The sequence below is a fragment of the Urocampus carinirostris genome, chromosome 8 (genome assembly GCF_059441175.1).
Source record: "Urocampus carinirostris isolate Australia breed hairy pipefish chromosome 8, RoL_Ucar_1.0, whole genome shotgun sequence".
Classification (NCBI taxonomy): Eukaryota; Metazoa; Chordata; class Actinopteri; order Syngnathiformes; family Syngnathidae; genus Urocampus; species Urocampus carinirostris.
Genome location: NC_142356.1, coordinates 6,769,721 through 6,787,036, shown reverse-complemented (window position 1 = coordinate 6,787,036; position 17,316 = coordinate 6,769,721). Strand labels below are relative to the sequence as shown.

At 42.4% G+C, this 17,316-nt stretch overlaps 1 protein-coding gene across 3 annotated transcripts in view; it reads left to right on the top strand.

Annotated features, from left to right (window-relative positions):
• The window catches only part of LOC148360583 (inactive rhomboid protein 2-like), a 59,114-nt gene that overhangs the window by 15,472 nt on the left and 26,326 nt on the right, over window positions 1-17,316 (top strand). For all 3 annotated transcript variants that reach the window (XM_088341453.1, XM_088341452.1, XM_088341451.1), the window contains exons 2-7: window positions 5,352-5,501; window positions 8,836-8,987; window positions 9,074-9,257; window positions 10,852-11,052; window positions 12,085-12,213; window positions 14,965-15,074. In XM_088341453.1, the coding sequence (XP_088197579.1) occupies window positions 5,364-5,501; window positions 8,836-8,987; window positions 9,074-9,257; window positions 10,852-11,052; window positions 12,085-12,213; window positions 14,965-15,074 (914 nt within the window). In that variant the 5' untranslated portion in view covers window positions 5,352-5,363. The remainder of the gene's footprint in view (window positions 1-5,351; window positions 5,502-8,835; window positions 8,988-9,073; window positions 9,258-10,851; window positions 11,053-12,084; window positions 12,214-14,964; window positions 15,075-17,316) is intronic.

The window sequence follows — 17,316 nt, the reverse complement described above, 5'->3', positions numbered from 1 at the left end:
TGTTTACATTGAGTATGTTCCATTCAATGTAAATAGTCTGCATTCATATAGCACTTTTCAAGTCAATGAAGACCAAAGCGCTTTACAATGTGCTTCACACTTTTCCCTTTTACACACTAACTAACCGATAGCAGCTTCAGCCATGCAAGGCAACTTCCTGCTATCGGGGGCATTAGGGATTCAGTGTCTTGCCCAAGTACATATCAGGAGGAACCGGGAATCGAACCTGCGACCTCTTGATCCGCGCTTTACCTCCTGAGCCAATGACGCCCCGGCTAGTCAAGTCAAGTCATGTTTATTTATGACGCCCTTAATCACAAGGAGTCTCCAAGGGCTGCACCGACCACAGACTATTGCAAACTACAGACTACTATTACACCCTCCCCTGATCTAAGACCTACATGAGGGCAAGGGAAAACTCAAAACCTCAGTCAAGGTAAGTCATGTTTATTTGTGACGCCCTTAATCACAAGGAGTCTCCAAGGGCTGCACCGACCACAGACTATTGCAAATTACAGACTATTATTACACCCTCCCCTGATCTAAGACCTACATGAGGGCAAGGAAAAACTCAAAACCTCAGTCAAGTCAAGTCATATTTATTTGTGACACCCTTAATCACAAGGAGTCTCCAAGGGCTGCACCGACCACAGACTATTGCAAACTACAGACTACTATTACACCCTTTGTTTGATGTACCATTTTTAGTCCGTGGGCTAAAAGTGGCGGACAAAACATTGTGCCTGTTGGTCCTAGTCAACTATCAAGTAATTTTAGAAGGAGGAAGGGGGGATAAGGTCCCTTACCAGCTAGGCAATGGGATTGTTTTCATTCGATGTCCCTTAAAGTGATACTGTGTAATTTTCTTAACGTTTGTCGTGCTACCAGTGGAGCTACTGAACACACTACGGAAGCCCGAAGGTTACCACTGAAGCCTTCGGTTTTGAGGGTGGACCCAAGTGAAGGGAAGCAGGAACTGAGAGATGGATTTCAAAATAGATGGATAGATAGATACTTTATTCATCCCTGTAGGGAAATTCACACTTCCAGCAGGATCCTTGTGTTGGGAAATAAAATGATAAAATAAAAGATATAAAATACAAAAATACCCAATATAACGTGTTGATATAGAGTATTTAAATAGTGCTACGAAAAATACACACTGTAATAAGAATAGGGTAATATGCATATGTGGGGGTGGGTTTTAATGTGGGCTTTTACTCCCCCGGGTGGAGTTAAAGAGCTTCATGGCATGAGGAAGAAATTATTTTCTCAATCTGTCCGTGGAACAAGACTGTGATAGCAGTCTGTCGCTGAAGCTGCTCTCCTGTTTGGAGATGATGCTGTGTAGCGGATGTGATGAATTGTCCATGATTGACTGCAGCAGGGGCGGCAGTAGCTCAGGAGGTAGAGCGATCGTTTTAGGATTAAGAGATCCCAGTTCGAATCCCGGCTTGTCCGTGTTACATGTCGAAGTGTCCTTGGGTAAGACACTGAACCCCCAATACCCCCAATAAGCAGGTTAGCACCTTACATGGCTGCACAGATCACGGCCACTATTGGGAAATGTGAAGCACAATGTAAAAGCGCTTTGGGAAGTCATTGACTTGAAAAGCGCTATAGAAATGCAGATCATTTCAAGATCATTTAGCTTGTTCGGTGCCCGTCTCTCAGATAAGGACGGTATTTAATAACAAAACCAGGAACAAAGTCATGAAAAAAGGGTTCACAAAACATCGAAATGTACACACAAAAACCTGACATGATGCAAACCAGAAAAAAAGCCCAAATTGGAAATGTAAAGGAACAAAGTAACAAACAAGTGGGCACTAAACTACTAATAAAATGTCCCTAAAAACAGCCTCAAGTCGTGTTAATAAATTGTCCATAGCATGTATTAAAAACACCATTTAGCTGTCATGATTACTGATGCGAAGCACCTGTGCCCACTCATTTGGCGCCAACCGCCTCGCACTCTGATTGGCTCCCTGTCACTATTTAACCCCCTCCTTTCTGTCACTTGTTGTCAGTCCATCTGCGAACCTCAGCTTATGCTAGGTAAGCTTTTCGACCCTGACTCACTCCTGTTTTGGCCCCCGTCTGTTTCCCGGCTTCGACACATTTTCTCGACCACGTTTTTTGTTCTCCTGTCCCGGCAACTGACCTGTTTTTTTCCGCTCCCGACACCGCCATCGCTCGCCACGGAAATACCATTTCCGCGTCTGAGCAACCTGCTCCCCGCAACCAGCGATCTCCGGATCGTGTGTGCTATCTTTTCCCTTCTTCCCAATAAAACAGAGAGAAACCTACGCAAGTGGGTCCTGTCTCTGTTCTGTTCTTGACATTAGCATGACTTATTTTATAAGTTGACATTTGTTTATTGGATACGAGTAAGCGATTTGTAAATGTTGCATATTTCTGCTATGGGAAAATTGAATCAGTTTTATGTAGTTATGTCCAGGAATATTAAGCCTAACATACTTATCCAATGATGGACATAATGGAGTACGGCTTGTGGCAACAGGAATAGTTCGCCATGCAATCTTTAATTGAATTCAATTCTATAGATAGAAAGCAAGCATAAATACTGATAATGCTGCTTCTCTCTTGTTTGTGGTCCTATCTTGTGGTGGAAATCTTGGTCCTGTTTGTGAGAACAGGATTTTCCTTAGAGCAGGGCTGTCAAACTCATTTGAACTCAGGGGCCACACGATAGAACAAACATTCTGTCGGGGGCCGGACTAGTAGATTAAAGAGAAAGAAAAATAGATAAAGAAATAAGAAAGAGAGGGAGGTAAAAGGAGAGAGGGCGGGACAAAGAATGAAAAAGAGAGAGAGGGAGAGAGCGTGAGAAACAAAAGCGATATAAAGTCATGAGAGAGGGGGAAAAGAAAGGAGAAGGAAGAAAGAGAGCCAAAGAAAAATAGAAAGACAAAAGGAGAGAAAAGAGAAAAGAAAGCACGAAGCGTAGGAAGAGAGAAAGAGAAAAGAGAGAAAAGGAATAAAGGAAGTTAGAGCAAAAGAGGTTAAAAGACAGAGAGAGAAAGAGACAAAGAGCAACAAAGGAAGAGAAAAAGACAGAGAGGGAGAAAAGGGGTGGTAAAGAGAGAGAGAGAGAGACAGAAATAAATACAAGTACAGTGTCTTTGTGAGAGGCACCTGGTTTTGGCAATATTTCAACTTGCAGCTTGTTTTTCTCTTGCGCTTCTCTGAGTGTTGTCTCACGGGCCGGAAAATCAGTCTAAACTCTTGTTTACCTTTTTATAGATCAAATTAAGCACAGTAATTGACAAACGTTGAATACATGTGGCCATGCACTCATTTGTATTTTTCAGTGCAACTGAATTAATTCCCACAATGCCTTTTCCTTTATTCAGTTCAGTATCTCTCGTGCTCTTTGTAAAGGCGTTGCGAGTCAGTGATACAGTACTTTATTTCAGTTTCACTGCCTGGCCTAATTATAATATAACGACGTGGTACAGTTACTAAAAACAGTGCGAGGATGACATAACACCTAATGGCTTTTCATGTGTCGATTGTATCCCTAGTAGTCTAATGCAGTGTTTTTCAACCTTTTTTGAGCCAGGGCACGTTCTTTACTTCGGAAAAACTTTGCAGCACACCACTAACCAAAAATGTGATAAAATGACACTGAACAGGATGTTTAATTACAATGTAATTTATAATACCCTCAGTTTTTACAGCACAGACACTTGACAATGACATACAGGTATTTGCCGAAAATGATTCAAAAATGTTTTATAAAATTTTAAATTTAAAAAAGTGACATTGGATCATTTCTCACGGCACACCTGACGATCTTTCACAGCACACGAGTGTGTCGCGGCACAGTGGTTGAAAATCACTGGTCTAGTGCGTAGGAGCCGACTCTTGCCGCTGTGGCCTGGGTTTGATTCGCGTTACATTCAATTTTTGCAATTGTGATCAGTGATATATTTGGAAAGATCAATCAATGCACAAATATGTTACTTATTGGTTATTAGTGTAACACTAGCCTTTTCTGTGGTTTTTGGGAGGCATTAGCTCAGGAAGTAGAGCGCTCGTCTTGGGATCAAGAGATGGCAGGTTCGATTCCCGGCTTCTCTTTGTTATTTGTCGAAGTGTCCTTGGGCAAGACACTGAATCCCTAATGCCTCCGATATCAGGTAGTTGCCTTGCATGGCAGACGCTGCTACGGGTTAGTTAGTGTTTAAAAGGGAAAAGTGTGAAGCGCACTGTAAAGTGCTTTGGGAGGTCTTCATTGACTTGTAAAGCGCTATAGAAATGCAGATCATTTACATGTTAATTAAATGCACCTTATACAAGTACCGTAAATTCCGGACTATAAGCCGCTACTTTTTTCCCTAACTTTCAACCCTGCGGCTTATTCAGGGATGCGGCCAATTTATGTAATTTTTCTCGAGTGTTGCTACCATTAACTGCCCTGTCACAGGCACCGTTTTGGATGAAATTTATATTATTATTATTAAAGCTTTGAAAACTCTCTCGGAGTACCGTCTTTCTTTGTAAATACGTGTAACCCATGTATAATATGTATTTGCAACTGTACAGTATATTTTTGTAATGTATTTATTTGTATTTTTTTAGACACTTATACTGATATGTTTTACACGGGTGAATGAAAAAGGAGGGGTGGAACAAACGCGGGGTGCCGAGTTTAAGTGGGGACCGCTAAAGGTGAGGGACAGACAAGGAAAGAAGAGGGGGTAAAAAGTTGGTTAAAGAAAAAGGAGTTGCGTGAGTAAATGTGTTAATCTGATATATTTTTCCCACCCTTACCTTTGAAAATATGCACTTTTTTCCTGGGATTACTTTCAACGGGACCCGAACTCTGCAGGTCTGCATCAAACCTTAAGTACCGGTATCATTTTCCGTTCATTTTGCCGGCTGTGATTTTTGGACTGTGTACTTAAATGAAGGACATTTAGTTTCAATCGTCTTGAAGTCGGGTTTGGGTTAATTTTGTGTTTGTGTTACATTTTTAAATGTGGGCGCATGCGGCTTATATACAGGTGCGGCTTGTGTATGTACAAAATCTGTTTTCCTTTTCAAATGTGGTGGGTGCGGCTTTTAATCAGGTGCACTCTATAGTCCGGAATTTACGGTATATGGAAAAAACCCATCACAAAATACAAATTTTTGGGAGTGCACTTATAGTGCTGAAAATATTTAGAAAAAAAATATATATACAGTGAATCAAGGTCCTTGATTACAGGTTTGCTTTTCACTTTTCTCTCATATCAGCAATTGTATTCATTTTTAGTCTAACCATCAGTTCACTCGTTTCGACAAAACCTGAGCGATGTCTGGTCTTCTTTTCTCTTCTGTAGATCGTTGTCAGGATGTCATCGCAGGAGGCGGACGAACCGCCTGCTGATGGGAAGCAGCCTGACAGCCGTCTGATGAGTAAAAAGCCGCCCAGTTTGATCATAGCGATACCTAAACCTGAAGACGTGATGGCCTATGACGCCGCTAAACGGGTAGGTTGACTGTGTTCACCTTACACATAAACTCACCCTTTTGTTTTTATTTGTAACTCGACCCGTGCAATTTTTTTTAACAAGTGGATTCTGGAATGGTGGCAAAAGATCATTGGGTTCAGAGACATCAACAAATACAAAAAATGTCATATCCGTTCTTCTAGAGGTAAGATCGGGCCTAAAACAAATCCAGCCTGACCTGACCCAGGCCCGCAGGTATTAAAGCTAAACACAGTCTAAGCCCGAATGAACAATTTGATTTGCAGGACCAAGCCAGATGCAAAGTCAAAATTTCATATTTTATTTGTGAGGACTCAAAAGGAGGAGATGTAATTTATGGGGGCGGCAGTGACTCAGGAGGTAGAGCGCTCGTCTGGGGATCAAGAGATCGCAGTTCGAATCCCGGCTCCTCCGTGTTACATGTCAAAGTGTCCTTGGGTAAGACACTGAACCCCTAATACCCCCAATAAGCAGGTTAGCGCCTTACATGGCTGCACGGCTGCTATTGGGAAATGTGAAGCACACTGTAAAGCGCTTTGGGAAGTCTTGACTTGAAAAGCGCTATATAAATGCAGATCATTTCATTTCATTTTATTTATGAAAACAAATTAAAGCTTGGGCAACACAGCGGCTGAGTGGTTAACACCTGGGCAGCGCAGTTCGAAGGTCATGGGTTCAAATCCAGCTACCAGCCTTTTGTGCAGAGTTTGCTTGTTCTCCCTGTGCTTGTGTGCGTTTCTTCCGTGTGCTCCGGTTTCCTCCTTTATTCCAAAAACATGCATGTCAGGTTAACTGGCCGGTCCAAATTGTCCCTTGGTGTGAATGAGCGAGTGAGTTGTCTGTCCCCGTGGCTGGCAACCAGTTCAGGGTGTCCCCTGCCCACTGCCCGAAGATAGCTGGGATGGGCTCCAGCACCCCCGCGGCCCTACTGAGGATAAGCGGTGCAGATACTGGATAGATGGATGGAAATTAAAGCATGTCATTTGTATCCAAATTAAGTTAAACAAGACTATAAACGGGAAAGCTGGTAGCTGGATTTGAACCCGTGACTTCAGAACTGTGCCGCGGACGCGCTAATCACTCAGCTGTCTTGCCTCTCCATCTCTGGACTAACCATTAAAATTAACAGTCAATGAACGTATGGAGCTCAAGCTATAATATTAAAATGCTTCACTTGTGTAGAATTGACAAAGCTTCACAAAAAAGACACAATTCACTCCAAAAAATGTTGAGTCAGAGATTGCCAGATTTGTGTCAAAAGTTGGCTGATCCACTAAGTACATTAATATAGCACCCCCCCCCCCAGAAAAAAGGAAAGTTTCGCCTAAAACAAGCAACCGGGTCTGCCTTGCCAGGAGACTGTAGCTGTTTTTAAAGTATATCATATCCAGAGTCACTGCCAGACATCAATGCTGACATCAAAAAGCCAACTGGAAACGAACACTATGAAAAGGTGAAGCAACTGGAAGCTGATTAAACGGCGCAGCAGACCTTTTTCATGAGACCCTCGAGTCAAATGAAAATGCTACAAAGGCGAGCTACGATGTTGCGACACTGATCGTCAAGCCATGCAAACCTTTCACAGAGGGTGAATTTATTGGACTGTTCCAAGAATAGTCAGCCCTTACACATTTTCAGTTTACCAAATCGGACCTGCTCTCTGCTATCCTCAGTAGGGTCGCGGGGGTGCTGGAGCCCATCCCAGCTATCTCCGGGCAGTGGGCAGGGGACCCTCTGAACTGGTTGCCAGCTAGCTGCAGGGCACACAGAGACAGATAACTCACTCATTCACACCTAGGGACAATAAGACCGGCCAATTGACCTGACATGCATGTTTTTGGAATGTGAGAGGAAACCGGAGTGCCCGGAGGAAACACACGCAAGCACGGGGAGAACATGCAAACTCCACACAGGAAGGCTGGTAGCTGGATTCGATCCCACGACCTCAGAATTGTGCCGCGGACACGCTAACCACTCATTGCCATGCCGCCCTCATTTTGACATAGATTTGGTTATTTATCATTGTTTTCTTTGGAACTATGGGCCCACTGTTGGGTTGAGAGAGCAGAGGAAAATCATTAAACAAGGATCAAAGTGTGTTTTAAAGAAAAAGGCAAACATTTAAGTAGGTTTATCTCTGTTTGCCTGAGGAGAGGTTCATATTCGGCAGCTGTCCTGTCCGTTTGTAGGCAGGAGGCCAAACCTTTCCCCTCATGCGGGCCTCTTGTTCCGAATACAAACATGCCATTTCAGTTCCGCTTCGTCAAAGATGAGCGGTTTTATTACACTTGTTGCCCCCCTTTAACATGTTCCCGAAGACCTGTTACTCTAGAAACCACGTCAGGAAAAATTATCCAAGCAACCGCACGCTCTATTTGGCTAAAAAAAGAACAGGGACATTTCATTTAGAACGGCTCTATAATCCTTGTTGCCAACTTATTCAGTATCTTTCAAAATCTCTTAGATAAATGTGAAATGTTCACATTTTAAATATAAATGGAACAATATCTTTTGGTTAGATAGATAGATAGATGGAGAGACAGATACTTTATTCATCCCCGTAGGGAAATTCACACTTCCAGCAGTATCCTTTTGTTGTTTATTAACAGATTAACAGGATGGTCTTGGGGTGCTGTGTTTAGCAACAGCGGAGTGGATGACGTCACATGCTAGGCCAAAAGTTCGACGTCCCTGCAGCAGACCTCCTGTTCACGTAGATAGCGAGTCCGCCTCCTCTCCGCTTCCCGCTGAAGGGAAATACATCCGTAAACGTTTCGTTTGCAGTTTTTTATGACATATTCACAAAAGAACTCTGCTTGCACCTTTTTTGAAAATCATTATTTATGAAAAAAAAATGAGGGTCCAATTGAGCCTCACTGCAAATGATAAAAGGAGGGAAGTTTAAAGTGGTATTTGTTGAACACAGGCTTTGGCATTATTATCAATTAATCAATTATATCGAATTATCTCATGTCACACAGAAAAAGAAAATGCGCTGAAAAATTGCTTTTGTCTGGAGTGCGGTTCAGTGGTTTTGCTGGATTTTGTCTTAAAATAAATGGTATGTCTCTCTCTCTCATGAAAAAAAAATATCAATGCTTTGCTATTATTGCTCTTTGGGTCAAAAAGGTTCTTGACTCCAGTTGATATTATATTTGTTGATACATTTTCTGGATATTCACTGCAAACATAATTGTGGGCTTTCAACATGTAAAATACTGTGATCAACTAATTCATAAAACTTGAGCGACTATTCGTCCCAAGCAAGCCGAAATGTTCGCCCTACTTTTTACTGTTCTACTTTATAATGAATGTTTATTGCTCGTTCATTTAGCCTCTTCGGCCATCTCTGAAGAAGAATACATCCGGCCAAGGAACCGCTTCCCTTTCGGAGAGTGTGAGCGGAGTTGGCGATGGAGGCCCGTCCGCCTCAGAGAGAAGGGAAAAGTTCGGAAGACAGACCTCGCTCTCACAGAGTATTCGCAAGTACGATCATAGTGTTTGAGATCAAAATCTCCTATACCAACCGCCAACATTACGGATCAGGTAAAGCATTTCACACTTAATTGTAGGAATACAGCCCAGTGGTTCGGCATAGGAGAAGACTGTGAGAGCAACCAGCAAGTTTGGCAGAGGAAAAGTCTGCGGCACTGCAGCCAACGTTACGGAAAACTGAAGCCTCAGTTTAGAGAGCCTGACACGGCGTCAAGCATTGAGCAGAACTTGGAATCGCCAGCCCCGGCAAAGATGCCCAAGGTATTCTGCTGAAAATATGACCTGTAAAAAACGGTTTACCAATACTTGAATCCTTTGTTTGTTGCGGTTAACCGAGACAAGAACTCCCCCTTGATTTTGCCCCCACCGTTCATGTTAGGAACGAACCAAAAAAAAGAAAAGCAGCCACAAATGACACAATTTTGTTCTTTCGGCCCCTGCTCTCAATTGTTTGACTGAGGATAATTGATTGCGGCTGCATCAGTGTAGTTCATCATAGGTGGAACTAACAGCAAAAAAAGAGCTGCCAGGCCCGAAAAAAGTGTGCTCTTCCAGTCACCGCTTACAGCAATGGAATTGGAATTGGGGTTGATGGATCATGGCCGCATGAGTGCAGTTCAGTTTTTGGTGGACAGAAAGGGAAAAAGAACCGCCGTGCCTAATGGAAATGTGCTCTCCCAGTCCCTGCTCACAGCAATATGCAATCGGGGCTAATGGATGGTGGCTGCAGGAGTGCAGTTCACTTTTTGGTGGACGGAACAGCAAACAAGTCCCAGTCTAAATGAAAATGTGTTCTACTAGCCCTCAGCAATAGGCAACCGGGGATGATGGATTGCGATCCCACGGGTGCTGTTCATTATAGGTGGATAGTTAGACCAAAAGGAGAGACCGGGCCAGACAAAAGTGCCCCCTGCTGGTTCCAGCTTGCAGCGATATGCAATCAGCTAAAATAGATGGTGGTCGCACAAGTGCAGTTCCATTTTTATTGGACAGAACGACATAAAAGACCCGCCAGGCCCGCTAAAAATGTGCTCTGCTGGCCCCGGCTTTCAGCAAAACACGATTGGGATAATGGATTGTGGCTTCACGAGTTCAGTTCACGTTTTAATAGACAAAATGACAAAAAACAGCTGCCAGGCCTGACAAAAATGTGCTGTGAGGGTGCCAGCTCATAACAATAGGCAACCTGGGATGATGGATCGTGGCTGCAGTTCACTTTAGCCTGAAAGAACGAGGGAAAAGCTGCCATACACATGTAAATGGTAAATGCTCTGCATTTATATAGCGCTTTTCAAGTCAATGATGACCTCCCAAAGCGCTTTACAATGTGCTTCACACTTACCCATTCACACACACACACTCACACACCGATAGCAGCGTCAGCCATGCAAGGCAACTACATGCTCATTGGGGGCATTAGGGATTCAGTGTATTGCCCAAGGACACTTCGACATATAACACGGAGGAACCGGGAATCGAGCCTGGAATCTCTTGATCCCAAGACGAGCGCTCTACCTCCCGCCCTAACAGACAACAAATTTGTGCTTGCAACATCTGCTCTCACTAATAGTGGACAGGGGATATTGGAACACGGCCAAACAGTGCAGTTCTTTTTAGGCGGGCCGAGATGGTAAGCTCCAGTGGCCGGAACTAAAAAAAAAAAAAAATGTGCTCTGCGTTTGTGCATCCAGTACACAGGTAGCAAGGCTTGAATTTTTGTTTTAAAAAAACAAAAACAAACTAATCAATATTTCTCAACCCGCGATGAACTGGAGCTGCGAAGTACGAAGCACAAAGTTCTTAGTAAACAATGTCTCATGATCTGAAAATCATATTCGGCCCTCATGTTTTCCAGATTGTGGACCCCCTGGCAAGGGGCCGAGCGTTCCGTTACCCGGAGGACATCGACCCTCGCTCCCCCAAGGCTCCCTTCACCCCTGGTGTGGCTTCTCTCAGCTCCTCCACCAGCCAGCGCTCCGTCTACGGTCGCTTCCCCAAACGAAAAAGGGAGTCGGTCGCCCGCATGAGCATCCGGGCTGCAAATAACCTTTTAAGGGTGCGTAGCAGTTCAAGAAATTTGCTCATGGATTTGTTGCGAGTGGAGTATTAGTCAAATAGTAATTTTACTTCAGTACACTTGCTTCATGCAGATATTTTCATCAATTATTCTGGTTGTGGAGTACCACAGGGTTCTATCCTGGGTCCAAAGTTATTTAATTTATATATTAACGATATTTTTAATGTTTCAAAACTATTAAAATGAGTAATATTTGCAGACGACACTAACATTTTCTATTCAAATGATAACTATATTGGTTTGGTAACCTGCATTAATCGTGAATTAATTAACCTAAAAGTATGGATGGATATAAATAAATTATCTTTAAATTTAAATACAACCAAAGTAATATTCTTTCATAATCGCAAGGCAAATCAAGATTTAGAAGTAAAAACGGATGGTGCCTCAATAGACACTGTATCAGAAATTAAGTTTTTAGGGTTCATAATTAGACCATAAATGAAGCTGGAAAACACACATCAGACACATAGAAACTAAGGTATCTAAAAGCATTTCAATAATTAATAAAGCCAAAATCCTTTTAAACTATAATGCATTGTATTTATGATATTGTTCTCTAGTTCTGCCATACTTAACATATTGTGCAGAAGTCTGGGGCAATCATTACAAAAATTCACGACAGCTCGTTTTTATCCTCCAAAAACGTGCAATAAGAACCATACACACGGTAGGATATTGGGATCATACTAATATTTTATTCCTGCAGTCCAAATGATTAAAATTGGATGATTTAGTAAAATTTTTCACTGCGCAACTGCTAAGGTCAACAAAAACATAGTGCCAGAAAACATCCGTAAATTATTCATTCAGAAAGAGGGAAATTATAACTTAAGGGGCTGTAGTGAATATACAGTATAATCCCAAAGGTGAGAACTACCAGGAAAATGTGTGTGTCTGTGTGTGGAGTCAAACTTTGGAACAATTTACAATACGAGATCAAACAATGTCCAACTATTCACGTGTTCAAATTTGAGAGATGACACAACTGTTTCCCCTCCGCCCCAATAGGGCCGAAGCGGCTTAGCGGGTTCCCTGGCAGGGCGCAGTTTTCCCAGGAAGAGTTTTGTCCGACCCAGCTGGATGGACGATGAAACTGTCGACTCGCCAGACATGTCCGAGTCACTCTTTTTTAGCAAGGTGAGTCAATAAAATCCAGTACATTAATAGTCAAGTCAAGTCATGTTAATTTGTATATGCCTTTAATCACGAGAAGTCTTAAAGGGCTGCACGGACCCGATTATCGCAAACTACAGACTATTATTACACCATCCCCTGATATAAAGCCTACATGAGGGCAAGGGAAAATGGAAAAACCTCTAATGAATACAAATAAATCCATATATATATAAAATACATTAGCTATGCATTTATTAAAACATGTAGAAATATACAGCACGTGAATATGCTTGGCATTGAACACTACATTTCCCAGAATGCATCACTTCAAATCAAGGAAGCGGACACGCAGGAAAATAATGGTTGAAGTTATTAGTTAAATCTAGCATTACCTTCTAAGTTGAATCAAAGAGTTTAAAGAACCTAAAAATAGTTTTAATTCTTGTGTTAAAGTTTGAATCTAATACAGTTCTTATTTTTCTTTTATATATATCTAAATTTGAAAAATGCTGTTCACAATATAATACAGTGAAAAGGTATTTTTCCCCTTCCTGAATTCCATGTTTTTTGCACATGTGTCATTCACAAAGGTTTCAGATCATTAAACCAATTTTAATATTACACAGAGACAACCCTAGAAAATATGAAATGCAGTTTTGAAATGTTGATTCCATTTATTAAGGCAGAGAAAAAAGCAGAACCTTTCTAGCCCTATTGACGTATAATGAATTCTGGTCTTTACTCGACAATCCCGAAAGAGAACGTCTGGCCATCAGTTCATGTCCTCAAACTCTAGTCAAGTCATGTTTATTTGTGACCCCCTTAATCACAAAGAGTCTCAAAGGGCTGCACAGATCAAAGACTATTGCAAACTACAGACTATTATGACACCATCTCCTGATGTAAAACCTACATGAGGGCAAATAATACACATATTAGCAACAGAAAATATAGGTTAATTCATATGCTATAGAACAGGGGTGTCAAACTCATTTTAACTCGGGGCCACACGATAGAACAAACATACTGTCGGGGGCCAGACTAGTAGATTAAAGAGAGATAGACAAATAAGAAAAAGAGGGAGGGAAAAGGAGAGAGGGCGGGACAAAGAAAGAAAAAGAGAGGGGAAGAGAGCGTGAGAAACAAAAGAGGTAAAAAGTCGTGAGAGAGGGGGAAAAGAAATGGAGAGAAAGAAAGAAATCCAAAGAGAAATGGAAAGACAGAAGGAGAGAAAAGAGAAAAGAAAGTGCGAAGGGTAGGAAGAGAGAAAGAGAAAAGAGAGAAAAGGAAAAAAGGAAGTTAGAGCAAAAGAAGTTAAAAAGACACAGAGAGAGAGAGACAAATTGCAACAAAGGAAGAGAAAAAGAGAGACACGGAAAGTGAATGAGAGAGAGAGAGAGAGAGAGAGAGACCGAGAGAGAGACCGAGAGAGAGAGAGAGAGACCGAGAGAGACCGAGAGAGACCGAGAGAGACCGAGAGAGACCGAGAGAGACCGAGAGAGAGAGTCTTTGTTCGAGGTCCCTGGCTTTGGCAACATCAAGTTGACAAATTTCAACCTGCAGCTCATTTTACTCCTGCGCTTCTCTGAGTGTTGTCAGGCGGCCCGCGGGCCAAATTAGGCTGTGCTATAGAATGATAGTGTGTTTTAAGCTTAGATTTAAACATTTCCACTGAGGTTGCGGATCGAATCACAAGGGGAAGAGCATTCTACAGCACCGGGGCCCGGATGGAGAACGCTCTCCAACCTGCGGATCTCTTCTTGGCTCTTGGGCTCTCTAGTAGACCAGCGTTTTCAGAGCAAAGGCTCCAAACTCTAGCGCTCTTGAATCGTGCAGCAGTAGACTTTTCCAAAACACAACAGAAAGTCCATCTATGAATGGCTCCAAAGAAAAACACTATCAAGTTTCTGGAGTGGTCAAGTCAAAGTCCGGATTTTAATCCAATTGAGATGCTGTTGTGTGACGTTAAACGGGCACTTCATGCTAGAAAACCCTCCAATATGTCAGATTTGAAACAATTTCGCAAAGAAGAATGGGAACAATTTCTTCCACGGCGTTGTGAAAGACCAATTATCGTAAAGGCTTGATTTCTGTTATCACTGCCAAAGATGACCTAACTCACTATTAGGTCCTTTTTCAGATAGGGCCACAAAGACCTAGATTTGTTTGTGCCCAAATAAAGGGAATCAACATTTAAAATCAAAAAACATTTGGTATTTCCTTGGGTTGACCCTGTGTGATATTAAAACCGTTTGATGATCTAAAACCTTTGTGAGTGATAAATATTTAAAAAAAGGAGAGAGAAATCAGGAAAGGGGCAAATACTTAATTACCGTTCCTCACAATCATCCATCCATCCATTATCTGCACCTCTTATGCTCAGTAGGATCGCGGGGGTGCTTGAGCCCATCCCAGCTATCTTCGGGCAGGGGACACCCTGAACTGGTCGCTCATTCACACCTAGGGACAATTCGGACTGGCCAATTAACCTAACATGCATGTTTTTGGAATATGGGAGGAAACCGGAGTGCCCGGGAGAAACCCACGCAAGCACCGGGAGAACATGCAAACTCCGCACAGGAGGTTCGATCTCATGACCTCAGAACTGTACTGCACACGCGCTAACCACTGCGCCGCGGTGCTGCCCTCCTCACAATCAAATAGTTCAAATTCTTTCATTTTATTTCTAGAATAAGGGAGCAAACCCCTGCCAAGTCAAGTGTATTGTAACAACTATTTCTTTTTTGCTCGTTTTTTTTGTTTTTGTTTTAGGTCGACGTCCACGATGAGTTGTACTCTATGACTGATGATGTCTTTGAGTCACCGCCGCTCTCTGCCTCTTTTGCTCCGAGTGAGCTACCGGAACAAAAATTCTCAGGCCTGTGAGTGAAATATACAATTTTTAGAAAAAAAAACACGATTTAAACATTGCTATGAAAAAAGTGGAGGAATTTGCTATTTTAATTTGAAAAAAAATAAACATGATTTTATTTTTTTGTGAAAATAAAATGCCTACACAGTTTACAGGGATGTGATTTTTCCGCTAATTCGCGGAATTCCGCTTTTTTTATCTCCAAAAATAAAATTTTAAAATTTCCGGTGTTTTAATTGGTAAAAAAAAACGATTTCGTCTCGACAGCATGCCATTTGAGTGTTTCCGTAACTGAAATGAAACGTACTTGCGATTGGTTGAAGTCTCGTGTTGACCAATAAACGCGCTTGTTATAGGAGCGTGCCATTGTTCATTTCTCACACGTTTTTGCCGGGTGTTTAAAGAAAGATGTCCGTGATCGAACGCAAAGATGCTCCGCGAGCTAAAGAAATTGATAAGATTGTAAAAAACAAGTTTCGATGGGACTGGTTGGAGAAGGAATTATCTACGAATGTTGGAAAGAAGACTGTGACGAATTTGTTCAATGACTTTATTCGGAAGATCGATCGTGCCGGGAAAGCACTTTGCATTTGGTGTCATGATACCATCGACTATGGTGGGAGAGGTTTCAAAGCTCTTGAAAGTCACGCAAAGAGCAAAAAACACGTGAAAGAACTCCAGTCAAGAACGACAAATTATTCCATCGCTGGAAGTTTCGGTGCCCAAACGAAAACTCCAAAACTTTACGGCCTCCATCCCTTATTGACATCACAATCGGAAGCGGTAATAAAGAGACGTGATCCACCCCAACAACCTGTACCAGTTGCTGATAGAGTCGTGAATTTTGAGGTAGGTGGTAAACTTTTCAAATTTATTTGACAGTTTTCCCATTTTTTTCGCACTTTGCGCGTCTCCATGACCCCCAGAGCTATGTCGGCGGGAGTCTCGTACTCCTGGTAGGGTTACCCAAGCCGAACAGGTCGAAGGGTAGAGTCCAGACTAAGAGTGATCCCAAAAGCTGGTGGCGGCACGCTTTGAGGCGGTTTCCTACAGACCTGGATCCCGTTAGCCGCCTGCAGTTGTAGAAAGATGCCGGTCGTCTAGGGTCTCCCTTGCCACTGGAACCATCTTCTTTACAATTAAGATAGTGGCGTTGGGGAAATGTTTTTTAATGTGACTGATTTTGAGTTGACTTAAACTGTAATTTTATATGGGATAGTTCAATATACATTGAAAATTTATGCTGTTGTCTTGTCTATTTCTTTGTCATCTGAGTGCATTGAAAGTACTTAAAAAAACCCATGAGCTCCGGGGGGGGGCTTCGCCCCACTTTTCCCCCCACCAGGGCACTGCCCTGGTCCTACCTGGTTTCCCCCCCCCCCCAGCTAGCAATCACCCCCCCCCCCCCCCGCTAATTTTCAGATAATTTCACTTTGGTCAAATCACATCCCTGAGTTTAGATCAGGGGTGTCAAACTCATTTTAGCTCGGGGGCCACATAATAGAACAAACATTCTGTCGGGGGCCGGACTAGTATATTAAAGAGAAAGAAAAAGGGAGATAAATAAATAAGAGAAAGAGGAAGGGAAAAGGAGAGAAGGCGGGACAAAGAAAGAAAAAGAGAGAGAGAGGGGGAGAGCGTGAGAAACAAAAGACATAAAAAGAGAAGTCGTGAGAGAGGAGGAAAAAAAGGGAGAGGAAGAAAGAAATCCAAAAAGAAATAGAAAGACAGAAGGAGAGAAAAGAGAAAAGAAAGCGCAACGGGTAGGAAGAGAGAAAGAGAAAAGAGAGAAAAGGAAAAAAGGAAGTTAGAGCAAATGAAGTCAAAAAGACACAGAGAAAGAGCAACAAAGGAAGAGAAAAAGAGATACACAGAGAGTGAAAGAGACGGAGAGTGGGAGAAAAGGGGTGGAAAAGAGAGAGAGAGAGAGAGAGAGAGAGAGAGAGAAATAAATACAAGTTCAGTGTCTTTGTTCGAGGCACCTGGCTTTGGCAACATCAAGTTGACATATTTCAACCTGCAGCTTGTTTTTCTCTTGCGCTTCTCTGAGTGTTGTCTCGCGGGCCGGATTCAATTCCTTAGCGGCCCTGATCTGGCCCGCGGGCCGCCTGTTTGACACCTGTGGTTTAGATCGTTATTTTTTTTTAAATTGATGGTGGATTATTTCAAACAAATTTAACAAAATCGATGTGACTTTTAATTTCTTCAGCTGTGATAATATATTCGCTAAAGAGTCCAGACCTTTTTAATAA